The sequence below is a fragment of the Microcaecilia unicolor genome, chromosome 6 (assembly GCF_901765095.1).
Source record: "Microcaecilia unicolor chromosome 6, aMicUni1.1, whole genome shotgun sequence".
NCBI lineage: Eukaryota > Metazoa > Chordata > Amphibia > Gymnophiona > Siphonopidae > Microcaecilia > Microcaecilia unicolor.
The window spans coordinates 240494197-240509167 of NC_044036.1; the positions used below are offsets into that span (position 1 = coordinate 240494197).

Here is a 14971-nt window from a genome sequence, read left to right on the forward strand (position 1 = left end):
CTTGGATAGTAGGGCAAGGCACATATCCCTCTGTGGTACCTATGCTATTTGGTCAGAATATTCCAACAGTTAAGTCCTTTAGATATCTCGGGGTCATTATTGATTCCGCATTGACTTTTGAGGAACAAGTATCCGATGTAGTGAAAAAATCTTTTTTTCATCTGAGGCAGCTTCGGTCAGTTAGAAATTCAGTAAGTAAAGGACTCTCTCAAAACACTGACATCTGCGTATATTACTTCACGTTTAGACTACTGTAACATTGTATATGCTGGGATTACTCAAGCCAACTTAAAGCGATTACAAAGAATTCAAAATACAGCAGCACGTATGATCTGCAGGGCCCGGAGGGATGACAGAGTAACACCTTTACTGCATCGTCTGCATTGGCTCCCGGTTGAAGCAAGAGTAAAGTTTAAGGCTCTTGTTCTGACTCACAAAGCCTTTTACACATTAAATCCTAGTTACTTGTCGAATTTAACAATTCCCTACACCGCTATGCGAACTCTTAGATCCCTAACAGATAACAGGTTAGTTATTCCCCCTCTTGCTAAGGCTAGATGGGAATCTACACGGAGATCAGCTTTTTTCTATTTGTCACCCTCCCTTTGGAATGGCCTTCCAAAGGAGATCAGATTAGAGAAATCCTATCTCCATTTCCGAAAACTTTTGAAAACCTTCTTCTTTATAAGCTATGTAGAACAGAACTTAGCATAATGAGATGAGGTCAAAAAGAAAAAGGAAAAAAAGGGGTAGCCTAACTGTATATTAGATTTTTAATTTGTACTGATTTTATTATGTAGTTTATTCTGGTTTGCTGTGCTTTCCTGTCATGAATGGAATTCCTATGTTTGTTTATTTGTATACACTAGTTGTTTTTATACATATGTAAACCGTTCTGTTTTGCAGTTGCAATAAGATACGGTATATAAATTAACATAAATAAATAAAATGTTGCAAGAGACACATATTAGACAACAGGATATATCGTTAATATTGAATAAGGGTTTGGGGGAGGGTTTCCCTGTGGCGGATCCGAAAGGTGGAAAAAGGGGAGGGGGCTTAATTATTTATGTCAGAGATGGTCTGCAATTTGTAAAAGAAGCGCTATACAAAGATGGGGCAGGGAGGTGCATGGCACTGAAAGGGAGGATCTGCAATATACCCATCACATTTGTGAATGGATATGCCCCAAACTTAGGGCAAGGGGGATACTTTGAGTCTATAAGGGAAGATTTAACGGCCTTTGTGGGAAAGAGGGTGGTTATGGGAAGCGACTTTAACTTTACAGTGGAAGGGATTGATCATTCTAAGGAACGCACGGAGGGGGGCACCCGGAACAGGGGGCAGCTCCTTAAGCTGATGACAGACCTTGATCTGATAGATGTGTGGAGACTACAGCATCCTGGGCAAAAAACTTTCACACACTATTCATATGCACAGCAGTCATACACAAGGATTGACGCAATTTGGTGTAGCCGTGCCTTTTGGGGGGAAATTCACAATTCAGAAATTGAAAATATACACACCTCAGACTATGTCCCTATTTGGATAACATTGAGGGGAATGGGTACAAAGGCTAAGGGAACAGCCTGGCGCCTTAATGAATCACTTTTGGAGGGAGAGCAGGAGTGCCAAGGGCTGCAGGCGGTTATAAAGGAATATTTAGAATTTAATGATAAAGGAGAAGTCACAGAGGGGACCCTTTGGGATGCCTTGAAAGTGGTTGTACGGGGTCACCTTATTAGTAGGGGGGGCCCAGATTAAAAGAGAGAGGATGGCCCATAAGTTAGTAGTACGTCAGAACCTGGCCCGCTATGAGGTGGAGCATCAAAGGGGGGGGGGAGACCCTGCTAGTTTTGCTGAATTGTTGAAGTGGAGAACTGAACTGCAGAAAATACAAATGGCAAAGATGGAATACCATAGGAGTTTCACGCAACAACGTTTTTTTGAATTTAGTAATCGGGCGAGTAGCATGTTATCAAGGAGCCTACGCCAGAGATGTATAAAGAATACAATTACTAAACTTAAGAGTACGGGAGATAGAATGATTCACCAGGATGCAGAGATTAAAGAACAATTTGTGCGCTACTATAAAGAATTATATGCTAAGGGTGTTCGGACTCCTAAGGAAGAGATAAGGGAATATCTACAAGAACTTGGTATGCAGAGGGTCACGGAACAGCAAAGGGTGGAGCTGGAGGCTTCCATCACATTACAAGAAGTAATACACGTAATTAAGGGATTAAAGGGGGGGGAAAGCACTGGGGTTGGATGGTTTCACAGCTAAATTTTATAAACTGTTTAGCCAAGAGCTGGGACCACTATTGGTGAGGATTGGGAATGCATGCTTTGTGGAGGGGGGGTCTCCCCACCAGTATGTACGAAGCAGGGATATTGGTGTTGTTAAAACCAGGGAGAGACCCGACGACTTGCGGATCTTACCGACCGATATCCCTGCTGAATACAGATGTTAAGATATTAGCTAAGATCATGGCTAACCGATTGAAGAAGATCTTGCCCCATTTAATACATGAAGACCAATTGGGGTTCATAGAGCATAGACAAGTAGCAGATAACATCAGATGAACATTAAATCTAATCTGGGGAGCCCAAAGGAGGGGTGACTCTTTGACGATACTAACAGTAGACACAGAAAAGGCTTTCAACAGGGTGGAGTGGGACTATCTGTGGGAGGTCATGGGGGAAATGGGGTTTGGGAGAGCGTTTGTAGGATGGGTGAAAGGACTGTATAACTTGCCGGTGGCAAGGATTAAGGTGAATGGGAGTTGGTCTGAGCAATTGAGCATCCAAAGGGGGACAAGACAGGGATGCCCACTATCGCCCTTATTATTTGCCATCTCAATCGAACCACTAGCGCAAAGAATCAGCTCCCTAGCTGAAATCAAAGGGGCCATGATGGGAGGACGAGAACATAAAATGGCATTATTTGCCGATGATATTTTTTCTATGTTGCGTCCCCACTCAGGACGCTACCCGTAATTATCAAAGAACTTAGGGGGTTTGGGGAACTATCGGGGTTTAAAATATAGACAAATCAGAATTAATGGGGGTTACGGCCAAGGAGCTGGAGATTCAGCAAATGGGGGAAGGATTTTCTTTTAGGATGGCCTCTAAAAAATTTCATTACTTGGGGATTTGGATTCCATTAGAATTAGAGAATTTATATTTATTGAATTATGTGCCATTACTTAAAGCAATATGTGGGACATGAATAGATGGAAGAAAGGTTGGCTGTCATGGTGGGGTAGGATTGCTACTATTAAAATGAACATACTGCCCAGACTGCTGCTGTTATTCCAGACTCTGCCCATACCGGTCCCCAAAAGAGAGATACGTAAAATACAGTTGGAGCTGGGAGGGTTCGTATGGGAGGGTCGTCCAGCGTGATTGTCTCGAAAGATTATGTGGAGTGCGGTGGAACAAGGGGGAAGAGGCATGCCTAACGTGCTCTGGTATTATTGGGCGGCACAACTAAAACAGATTAGGGAATGGAGCAAGGTGGACTTATCCCCAGTGACAAGATGAACAGATTTTTGTACAAGAGGGAAAATTAGATGGGCTATTGTGGGCCTCAATCCCTGTGGACAGTTACAGGAGCTTGACATTAAATCCCTTTGTATTATATCTATTAGAGCTTTGGGGAAGCCTGAAAGGGAAACTAAGGAAATCACAGAAGAGATCAACATATGCCTGGATCACCCAAGAGCCTGGGTTCCCAGCGGGTTGAGAGGGTAAGGTCTTCAAGGTTTGGGCACAGAAAGGGTTGATCCGGTTTCGGGAAGTAATGGGAGAGGGGGGGGACTCAAAAAATTTGAAGAGCTTCAGACAGAATATGATTTACCAGAGGCGGACCAATTTGCTTATCTTCAGATTAAGCACTATATAATAAAAGAGAAGTGGATAAAAGAAAATCCCTTGGAAGGGGAGAAATTTGAGAACCTATGGGGGATGATAGATGTTGGAGGGAAAGGGATCTCTAGGTTGTATCGGCATTTTAGAGGGGGGGGGGGGAGATTTGGTTAAGCTGCCCTTCATGTTAGCATGGGAATGAGTTTTAGGAACAGAACTCAGCATCCCTGATTGGAAGAGAGTGTGTGTGGAGGTTAAAAAGGCATCTGTATGCGTGCTAATAAAGGAGAATGCCTATATGATTCTAAGCCGATGGTACTATACCCCAGACAGGTTAAAAGTAATGTATCTGGAAGCTTCGGACATATGCTGGAGGTGTGGAAAGGCAACGGGCACATACTACCGTATATGGTGGGAATGCACACTAATGCAGGGATTCTGGGGAGAAGTGACATGCTTACTCACCAAGGCATTGGGAGTATTGTTCCCCTGTGATCCCAAGTGGTGTTTACTAAGCTGGGGCAATAGGAAGGGGAAGAGATGGCAATGTAGAATTAAACGGATGGGGCTTTCGGCGGCAAAAACTATCATAGCTTTGAACTGGAAACAGAAAGAGGGTCCCACCATACACAATTGGATAATGAAACTAAGAGTGGTATCATCAATGGAAAAGCTGACAGATCGCCGCTGGGGAAAGTATAATCCATCAGCAGATGAATGGTCTCATTTGAATATTATCCTTAATCACTGAACTTGAGCAGGGGCTGGGAATGTTAGGAAGGAGCGGGTGGGGACAAGGGGAAAGGGGGGACAGGGAGGGGATGGGGAAAGGAGGTGGGGAGGGGGGTTATATAAATGAAAAACTATGGATGAGGGAGAGGATTGTTAAATGTTTATACATATGTTATTAAACTTAATGGAAGGGAACTCAATGTTTTGTATTTATGTTGGTTGTGCTGAATCATCAATAAAAAAATATTGATAATTAAAAAAAAATTATGTTTTTTCTTGTTTTCTTCCTAACGTTGAGATGGTGGAGATCGATAGTATAATGTGGTCTGACCATGCTTTGATCTGGATTCAATATAAGGGTCCATGTCCAGACCAGAAGCTCTGCTTCTGGAGTCTTAATGAGACATTATTAGTTGAAGAATGTGTAGTGCAAGACCTTAATAAAAAGATACCCTTGTTTCTTACTGAGAACTGCACCTCAGAGGTAGCTCTGGGTACACTGTGGGATAACCTTTTTTAGGGGGCGCTTTATAACGTGGGCCAGTAAGCTGAAGTAGGAAAGAGAGTGCCAAGACAGACGTTCGATGCCATTTATCCCAATTAGAACAACATTGTGCTCAGAATCCAACTCCTGCCATGATGCATCAGATACATGATCTACGACAGGCTTTGAAAGCTTTGGGCTGGTGACGTTGTGTTCAATATGAATAGGGCATGGCAGATGTACTTTGAGGAGGGCAATAAGGCCTGTACATTTCTGTCCTCTCAACTGAAGCAGCAGCAGACACAATCACATAGGCCTCCCCGAGTGCAATGCAGTAGCCCTTACTTGTCATTCTGCTGCTCAGCGGGATTTCTTAGATCAAGACATTCAGGTTAAGGAGGTGAATTCTGTTATTAAATCCTTGAAACCAGGTAAATCTTCAGGGTTAGTTCACAGCAAACTTTTATAAGACTTTTCGTGGTCTTGTGGCACCATTGCTGGCCCAGGTCTTTAATAGGGTTATTGGAGGTGATATCTTGCCTGCATCAATGATGGAGGCGGGCATTTCTATTTTGCCTAAACCTGGAAAGAACACTAAACAATTCTGCTCCTATAGGCCGATTTCTCTCCTCAATCTGGATGTCAAACTGCTGGTCAGTGTTCTTGTGAAACGTTTAAATGTCCATACATCAGATCTTATTCATGAAGATCAATGTGGATTTATTCCCCAGCATACAATGGGAGATAATGTTCGGCAGGCTACTCAGCTTAACTGGTATGCTCGACGTCCGGGGTTCCCATTCCGAGAAGGCGTTTGACCACGTGGAGTGGTCTTTTATGAAGGCAGTATTGGATGTAATGGGCTTTGGTTCTCGTTTTACAACTTGGATCACTGAATTATATGCTTCCCCTACTGCTCGAATTAGGGTGAATGGCAGTTACTCTGAAGTATTTTCTTTGGGGAGGGGCACTCATCAGGGATACTGCCTGCCTCCATTATTGTTTGCATTAACAGTGGAGCCCTTAGTTGTTGTACAAAATTTCTGGTTTTTGTGGATGATATTTTGCTGTCTATGACAAATCCTGAGTCATCTTTACCTCTCATAATTCAGACTCTGAATGCGTATGGTATCTTGTTGGGTTTTAAAATGAATGCAGCCAAATCTGAGATTCTAAATATTACCCTGGATGCCGGTAGAGTGTACTAACTGAAAGCATCCCACCTTTTGGGTGGGCTAAAAATTACAACCATTATTTGGGAATTAATATTTGCTCAGGTTGCTCCAACCTATGCATCCAGTTTCTCCTACATAAGCACGCAACTGTGGAATGCACTACCAAAACCCTTGAAAATGACGTACGACCACCTAAACTTCCGGAAATCACTAAAAACCAGTCTGTTTAAAAAAGCATACCCTACCGATCCAACTTAAATACCTGATCTCTGCAACACAACAAAACTAAAGTACGTATGAACATAACTCAACTCTATCGTTGCACAATTCCTTAATATGCAGTGCTACATGAACTTTATCTTACCACTACATCACATTGTATTTGTTCACACCGGAGTCTGCAAACGCCTCTCCGGTATTATGTAAGCCACATTGAGCCTGCAAATAGGTGGGAAAATGTGGGATACAAATGTAACAAATAAATATAAGGCGGTAGTCCAGGAGCTTTCTCTGGCTCTGGATCAGTGGCATGATCTGACCCATACTTGGTTAAATGATGCTGTTACCTAAGTTTTTGTATTTGTGCCAGACCCTCCCAGTGCCCATTCCTAAACAGGTTCTTGGTAATCTACAGTGTAAACTTTTTCAATATATCTAGAAGAGAAGGCCTCCCCAGGTGTCCAAGTGGGTTTCATCGCAGAGACATAGTGAGAGTGGACTTGGGGTCCTGGACTTACACCATTATTATTGGGCTGTACAACTTAGATCTTTGGCATGGGGATTGGCTTCTCTTATGTCTTGGGTATGGTTGGAGGGGCTTTATTAGAGAATGCCTCTTGTTTGCAACTTTTCTGGACTGCCCTGGCACTCTCCGGGCTGTGGAGAATTCAGAATCGTTTATACTGAATTCCATGGCTGTCTGGGTCCACTGGTATCGCATATTGCTCTAGGGTAAATGGATACCACGTTGTGCCCCACTCTCTGTTGTGGCCCCCCTTATTGAGGATTGGCCTAAACGTGTTTTAGTCTTGGGGTCAGAGGAGTTGACTCATCTTGAAGGTCAGATGTGTCAGGAGAGTAGTTTTTTTGTACTCCTTTTTGGAGCTGCAACAAACTTATCATCTAGATAGTAAAGATTTGTTTATGTATATGCAATTTAGACATTTGCTCTCTAGTGAGGCCTACAGGGGAATTTTTCGAGACCAGTCTACTGCTTTTCAAGATTTTTTAGCTAAGGGCATATAGCATCCTAAGATTATTTCCTCTGTGAGTTTTTGTGTCTTGGCCCAGTCCTCAGGGCAAGCCTTGCTATATAAGACAATGGGAGATTGATCTTGGCCAAATTCTCTCCCCACAGAAGTGGTGGGGAGCTTATCAAGCTATGTTCTGTATTTCTATTTTGGCTAATTTGCTGGAAAATGGGGTGAAATCACTGTTTAGATAGTATAGAGCATCTCATGTTTTATTCCTACACATCAGGGGTTTGTTGGAGAGGGTGTGGGGGGGATGGGTTCTTATTTCCATATTTGGTGGAAGTGTCCTCTCATTGAAACTTTTTGGCTTAGTTGGGCGGGGAGTTTTCTACAATGTTTTCTGTTCCTTTATCAGCAGATCCTGCTTTATTTTTGCTGCATTTTTGCTGGCTCTCTTCCCCAGGAAGTGGTGAAGGTGCTCCTCCCTTGTATAGCTGTTCTCCGCAGGGAGGTGGCTAAATGCTGGAGATCTGCAGTACTACCGAAGGAACGCAGCTTCAGAGCACTTTGTGGGATGCTTATTATTTCAGTAAGCTGATAGCGCAGAGGCAAGGACGCCTCGCTGCTTTCCAGAGGCATTGGGCACCTTTTCTCACCTGGTATCAGACGGTATCAGTATAACCTGGAGTCCTTGGACTCTGGTGCGCAATGGACTGGACTTGATCCTTGTTAGCCAAACTCAATTAGATACTGTGCTACTTACATTTGGTACTTTTTTGCATATTGTTTATGTTGCGGGCTGCTTTTGAGGGGGGGATGGGGTTAGGACGTTCAAAATATGGTTAGGTTTAAATGCCATGGCTGGTGTTTTTAAAAAATGCTGAATATTATAATCTTGCAGAATGTTTATAGATGATGCTGTGCATGCCTTTTTTTTTTTTTACTGATATTATTAATTTTGTTTTGTTCTTGTGCTTTGTGGAGGCTTTCTACCCAGGCTTACTCGGTGTTCACTCTGGGATATTTTCAGTTACAGGTTCCATTGCTAGCTACACAGTAACCAGAAGAGAGACACAGAGATGTTCTAACCTCTGGATATATCTGGAAACTGGCAGAACCCCAGAGCAGCTAGTGACAGGTGAGCTGGGCAGAATATTACAAAGATCATAGAGATGATAACCCACAGTGGTGCATCAGGAGCAAAATGGTAGAGAAAAAAAAAGAAGCATTATGATTGATCAACATGTGATCATAGAAACCTTCACCAAATGGTTCTGAACCATTAAGCTTTGTGCTTGATTAAACTGCACATCACAAGGCTTTAATATACGAGCCACAACTCATGAAGCAGATTTTACTGCACGGGTGGATGTGGATCTGACAGATTGGCCAAAGAACTGGTGTTTGTACTAAGATAGCTGTTGATGGCATCAAGACCTCTTGGTCTACCAGCTTGATATTCACTCTGAGTCTTCAAAGGCTGGCCATAGATCAGGTTTTCAGGATATCCCTAATGAATATGTGTTATCTACTGAGTATACTCTATTTTCTACTTACAATATATATCACCTATTTAAGTAAGTGTTACACATTTCTTTGATTACAAAAATACTTTTATTAAATATCTCAAATACAAAAATCTCCTTTCTTCAATATCAACCATGCACTCTCCACATTCATACCAATCTAACAATAATACAGTCTTCTAACAATCCTTCTGTTACTGGAATGTCACTACCGCAAAACTTTGATTATTTATCATTTTTCTTTGTAAAGCACTTTTTTACTTGATGTAGTTCTTCAATCCCCCCAAAAATGATCTTTAATGCCATAGTTCTTATTTTATACAGCACTGTTTATCTAAGTGAAACTCTTAAATGTATAACAATTCTGCTGTTCCGAAGTTCACTATATTCAACAGTTCAAAGTGTCCAGACAAGAGTCATGTGAATTCCTACTTCCGAGGGCAACCTTGTACACTTTAAAATAATTCCCTCCGTCTTGTTTTCTTAGGCAAAAAAACTGTTGCCTCAATATGTCTTATCTTTGTCTTGCTCTAGATGTTCTTGTGCTATTCCTTCAGTAATGGTTTCATTTTTCAAGCAGCCACACACTCCTGTGTTAAACCCGACACAGTCACTGCATTTCGCTAAGCATCGTCAGGGGTTCAACTATAAAGCACAGATTAATATTGTGAAGGACATATACAAATTTAAATTGAAATCCTAACCTTCACTTTCCCTAAAAATTTTTCATACCTGTAGTCATGCAAAACTATTTTCTAAAACCGCATAACCAGAGCGGACCTCCTTTGGTGCCGAGAGAAACGGCACCTTACACTTCCAAACGCCGGTGCAAGCGCTTTAAACACCTCTTCTCCTATTTAACCCTGATAGGATATGTCACATGTTATATCCCTAACCATTCTATTATTCCATTTATTTAACCTCACAGAGACACTGTTCTCCATTCATAGATCATTCTTCATTCTCTATTGAACATGTTTTGTAAAATGTTACTGCCTTTACTAACATCAAATAGAACTAAAACCACAAATTTCAAATCAATTAATTCATGTTGAACATGTCAGGATTGCAGGAGGTCAAAATTATTGCTGGACATACTTATATTAATATGAAATCAGTTTGACAATATTAAACCACCTTCTGACCTCTGATAAACTCTCCCCCCTCCCCTTCAGGAACCATTGAGGATGAAATGGACCAAATGGTGCTCAGAGAGGCCTGATAGCCCTTTGGTTTCTAAATTACTCCTGATTAACATACCTTTTGTTCCATCTGGGAGCAGGGCTTCAGAGCAATCAAAGCCAGACATAGAGGCTCCATCACTAGGGATTTCAAACAGGACAACCTGTGAAAGTTGTCACCTTTCCTGACTTCAGAAAGTATCTGGAGTTCTGTAAAGGAAATAACTGGGAAAGAGAGAAGTTTTTGATCTCTCTCTGCTCCTGTTCCCTCTCAGTTCTTATTAGGTATAAAGCAGAGCTCATGAGGGCACTACGGCTCTCTCTCTCTGTCTTTCTTTGTGCAGCAGAGCACAGAGCTCTGTTTGGGGTCTACTGTCTCTCTCTCTGTCCAGAGCACTGCTCTCTGCCCGGGAGGGGGGCACTTCTTGCTCTGTCTCTCGGCCGCAGAGCACAGGCCTTTGTTTCTTCTTTTTCTTTCTCTGCACACCTCCATCTTTAGCCACCAGAGCACCTGGCTCTGCTCCCCCCATTCTCAGACAGCCCTATTCCAAGGTTTCTTTCTTCCACTGAACAAACACCCTATCCTTTCTTTCTCCCTCTAAACACACACCCAGAGACAGCTTGTACCCTTTTTCCTGTACCAAGGGCTGTGAGCCTATACCTATATGCAAACATAATATACTATATATATATCCAAACCTGTGTGGACTGTGTATTCTTTGGGAACCCACTGCCTCTGCGAAGTGGACCCCGGGACCACCCTAGACAACGATTGCTGACATCTTGGGGGCTCGTCTCGGTTTCACAAAAGAGGATCTCCAGCTGGGTAAGTAAGAAATTGTTTTGCTTTCTGCATGTTTGCATATGTAATTCTAGGCTTGTTAAGGGGATTGAAAGTTGAAGTAATTTCATGCTGTGTTTGGGGCTGCTCAGAAAAGACTGATAGATCTTCCAACTTTATTGGAAGGGGTACCAAGTTAAAGAGTCCCACATTTTTAAACACTACATATCTGTCTTTGGTAATCACTTAAATTCCTGTCACTTTGAACTATTTCTCTATCCAGCCAGTCTCTGTCTTGGTGAAAAGTCAGCTCTGCCTGACAGGAACCGACAGTTGGCATATCTAATTTAACACCTGCCTTGTTTAATCTATATTCATTCTAAACTGTCTCTCCAGCCCCTCTACTCTATAAAGAGTGCCTTTCCAAATCCAAGAGCTACACAGAGCTAGTTCCATATATGTATATCTATAAAAGAAACTAGCCAGGCCCCGGTACCAATTAAAGTATTTTTCAGTAGCCTCAACCATGGATGCTTTTGATCTTAACTAAAAGTTATGGTAGAGACTTATTGTAACAAAAAGGGAGGGCCATTTGAAGGGGAATTCCCAGAGGATTCCTGGTATGACATTCAAAAACAAATGGTACACCATTCCCAAGAGTTCAAAAAGAAAACTAATAAACGGAAATGCCTTTTTATACAAGGCCTATGTAGGGGACTAATTACTTTGAAACAGCAAAATGCAGACCTGACCACTCAGTGCACTCAGTTAACCAGGGACCTTGAGAACGCACAGGCGTGCATCTCAATGCAACGGGCACAGGTTGTGCAAGCAACAAATTCCTTCTTACATGTAAATGAACAATTGGACGAGGCTAAAACAGAATTAAAACATTTAAAAAGTAAATGTGCCTCAAAGGACCAGATTAACTCTGTGCACTGGCAGACCCCAAGTATTTCTCCCTCAGCACCTCCCGCCTATGAAACACCCTACAAGCCAGGTTTTCAATTCATAGAACCACAAAAGCACACAGAAGTACACTAACCCAGTGGAGCTTCCATTTTCTGTAATTTGATGCTACTTAGATGTTGTGCTAAATGATGTTTAATTTTTTTAATGGTACTATATAGCATAAAGAAATTCACTAATCTGCTAAGAGCAATAAGAGATGAGAAACTAAAAAAACAATTTGCTCTTAAATAGGTTATAAGGCTTATCTGTGCTGTATATAAAGATATATTATTATTGTTTTAAATAAAAGGCCAAGGGTACCAACTCAGTGGACACACCTGTATAGGCTTCAATCATGGGCCAGCCACCACCTCCGAAAAACCTACAGAGTGGAATAACTGAACCAGTCTGTAGTAAAAAAAAAAAAAAAAAAAAACGGGGTAGGGCTAATGTAGGTTTACTTAACAACGGGCACAGATAATATCTAATAAACCTAATGAATGTAGTGTCATATAATGGAAGAATGAAAAAGTACAATTCAAATGGGGGAAAAACAGGATAATAAAATACCATATAGCCAAAAAGGTTACTTAGCTTCCAATCCAGAAGGGAAAAGAAAACCTCAACAGAGAGGCGCCTCAGTGGGTTCCTTAGCAAAAAATGGTATAATATAAGTATAGTCCTTTCAAGATCCACACGAATTATTTCTTTAAGTCACTCTCTCGACAGTTATAGAATTCTCACTGTTTTGTTACTTCTTCAGGAGAGGATATGCAAAAATAGCGAACATCTTCCGCATGGTAGAAGCTGTCAAGTCCTACCACAGATAAAGTAGTGTTCCCCTGAGGACACCGATATGGCGAAACATGCCAGCATGTAGGGAACCTGTAACAACACATGCTTGGAACGATGGACTTTAATCCCGTTTTTAGGGAGTAGTATGCACTACGGTTAAGCTTTTAAAAGTCACTACACGAATGGGGATCCCCACAGGATGTCTGATCCATTAGTGAACCCCTGAATGAGCTAAGTAGAACCATCTTTTATGGAATTTTAGAACATTGCTAACATAACGACTAGCTCTGAAGATATTGCGGTAGGCAGGCAGGAGTGCTATGATGGCTTAAGTAAGGGGTGTTAGCAGTAACATATTGCAAGACGATCCTGTGACCCCTCCTACTGAGACTATCAGCATAAAAATAAATAAAAATAATTTGTATTGCACAACATACACTAGTTTGTTTATGTTTTAAAAAAGGATTGAGTGGTTTCTGTGTATGATAATTAGAATTACATTTTAACTGCCAGACCCTCGACCATTCTTCTTTTTTTTTTTTAATTCTTTTTATTAACGTCAGTACGAGACAACACATTCTCTATCCAAACATAACTTAATACAGAGCTTTCCTTTACATTACAATGGGAGTGACAACATACTTTAACATTATTATAGACAAGAGTCTTCCCCCTCTTTGAAAACCGTGTGATTCTCCCACCAACGGTGGTTCTTCATTTATTTAACAAGTACCCCCCTCTCAGTCATATCAGCGAAATTCGTCTCATCCACTCATATGTCCCCCTCATTCATTCACTCTCTCACACCCTGTCCAGAGATCCCCTCACTCCCTCCCTTCGGTCCTCCCCAATCCCCCTCCCTTTCAGTCGTCTAGAGATGTTGAAGTATGGCACACCAGTACACTTGTCACCTCTAGAAATTTGGTCCACAAGGCCCCATATTACTTAACAAGAGTGTTCGTGGCTCAAGCTGATGCTTTACTTTCATGCTGAGCTAATTCCGTTACCTTGGCCACCCAACATGAGTATGGTGGCGGTTCCTCATTCACCCAGAACTGTAATATAACTTTTTTGACTGCCAGTACCCCCATATATAAGAATCGTCTCTGTGGGTGTGTCAGTCCCTGCTCAATCAGATCCTTTTGATCTCCCAGCAATAACGCTGAGTAAGTCCACTCCACTTTTTTGTGTACCACCTGGTTCATAGTATCAAATGCTTGATTCCACAAAGTTAATTTCGGGCATTCTAGGAAGGAGTGCACCAGTGTGCCAATGCCCACCTGGCATTTCTGACATATATCGGAATCCGTGAGAGGAAATCCACCAACAAGCGGAGAACTCAAATGCCCCACGGTAAAAACAATAGTGTAAAAAAAGTGGGAGAGCGACCAAGGATACCAGAAACTGGAGGATGTTCGTTAATAAACAATTTTATTGATAATTTGAAGACTCGACACAACGTCGTGTTTCGGCCATCAGGCCTGCATCAGGAGTCTATAAAAACATACATTTATATATAATAAAATAGAAAAGACAGAATATAGTGCACATAAATAAGTTAAAACAATGAATTTACAAATTATATAAACTTATAAACTTTAAAAATATATGTGTAACAATTCGGTCAAGGAGTTTAAAAATACACAAAAAATGAACTAGTAACAAAAATGTACTATATGTAAAATGGTGATGCAATAATGTATTCTGAAAGCAAAAACACTGTACATATGTTATATAAATAAAAACATATATGCACACATAGATTTGAGCAATAAAAATGAAAGAATGTAAAACGCACATATGTATTGATTGGGGGAAACGATAACCATTTAAAACTACAAATTGTAAAAAGGCAGAAGAAATGGTTAAAGACCTTAATGTCATGACGTGAAAACTTGGGTACCATAATATATACAGCGTCGACGTGACATGCATATTAAAACTGTTGGTCAATGATACAATGTGTGTTGATCAATTAGGAAACATTGGCACATTTTAGAAGGATTAGAATGTTTTCAGAATAAGCAATTAGTCATTTCTTACTCCAGAAATAAGAATTTGAAAGAACATCTTGTGCCTTCTATGTTACCGGATGTCACTACAGTTTCACCACCACTTGGATTCCAAAAATGTGGGCATTGCAGTATTTGTATTCACTGCATCGAAACCATCAATTTTGTTCATCCAAAAACCAAGAAATCATTCAAATTAAACCATACCTCAGATTGCACCACTTCATCTGTAATCTATATTATTATTTGCCCCTGTCCCATGTTATATGTT

The 14971-nt window shown here is 41.2% G+C and overlaps 1 protein-coding gene across 1 annotated transcript in view; it reads left to right on the forward strand.

Annotated features, from left to right (window-relative positions):
* The window catches only part of TMEM141 (transmembrane protein 141), a 79813-nt gene that overhangs the window by 49257 nt on the left and 15585 nt on the right, over positions 1-14971 (forward strand). Inside the window, exon 4 of the mRNA XM_030206937.1 lies at positions 8485-8592. Within this exon, the coding sequence (XP_030062797.1) occupies positions 8485-8592 (108 nt within the window). The remainder of the gene's footprint in view (positions 1-8484; positions 8593-14971) is intronic.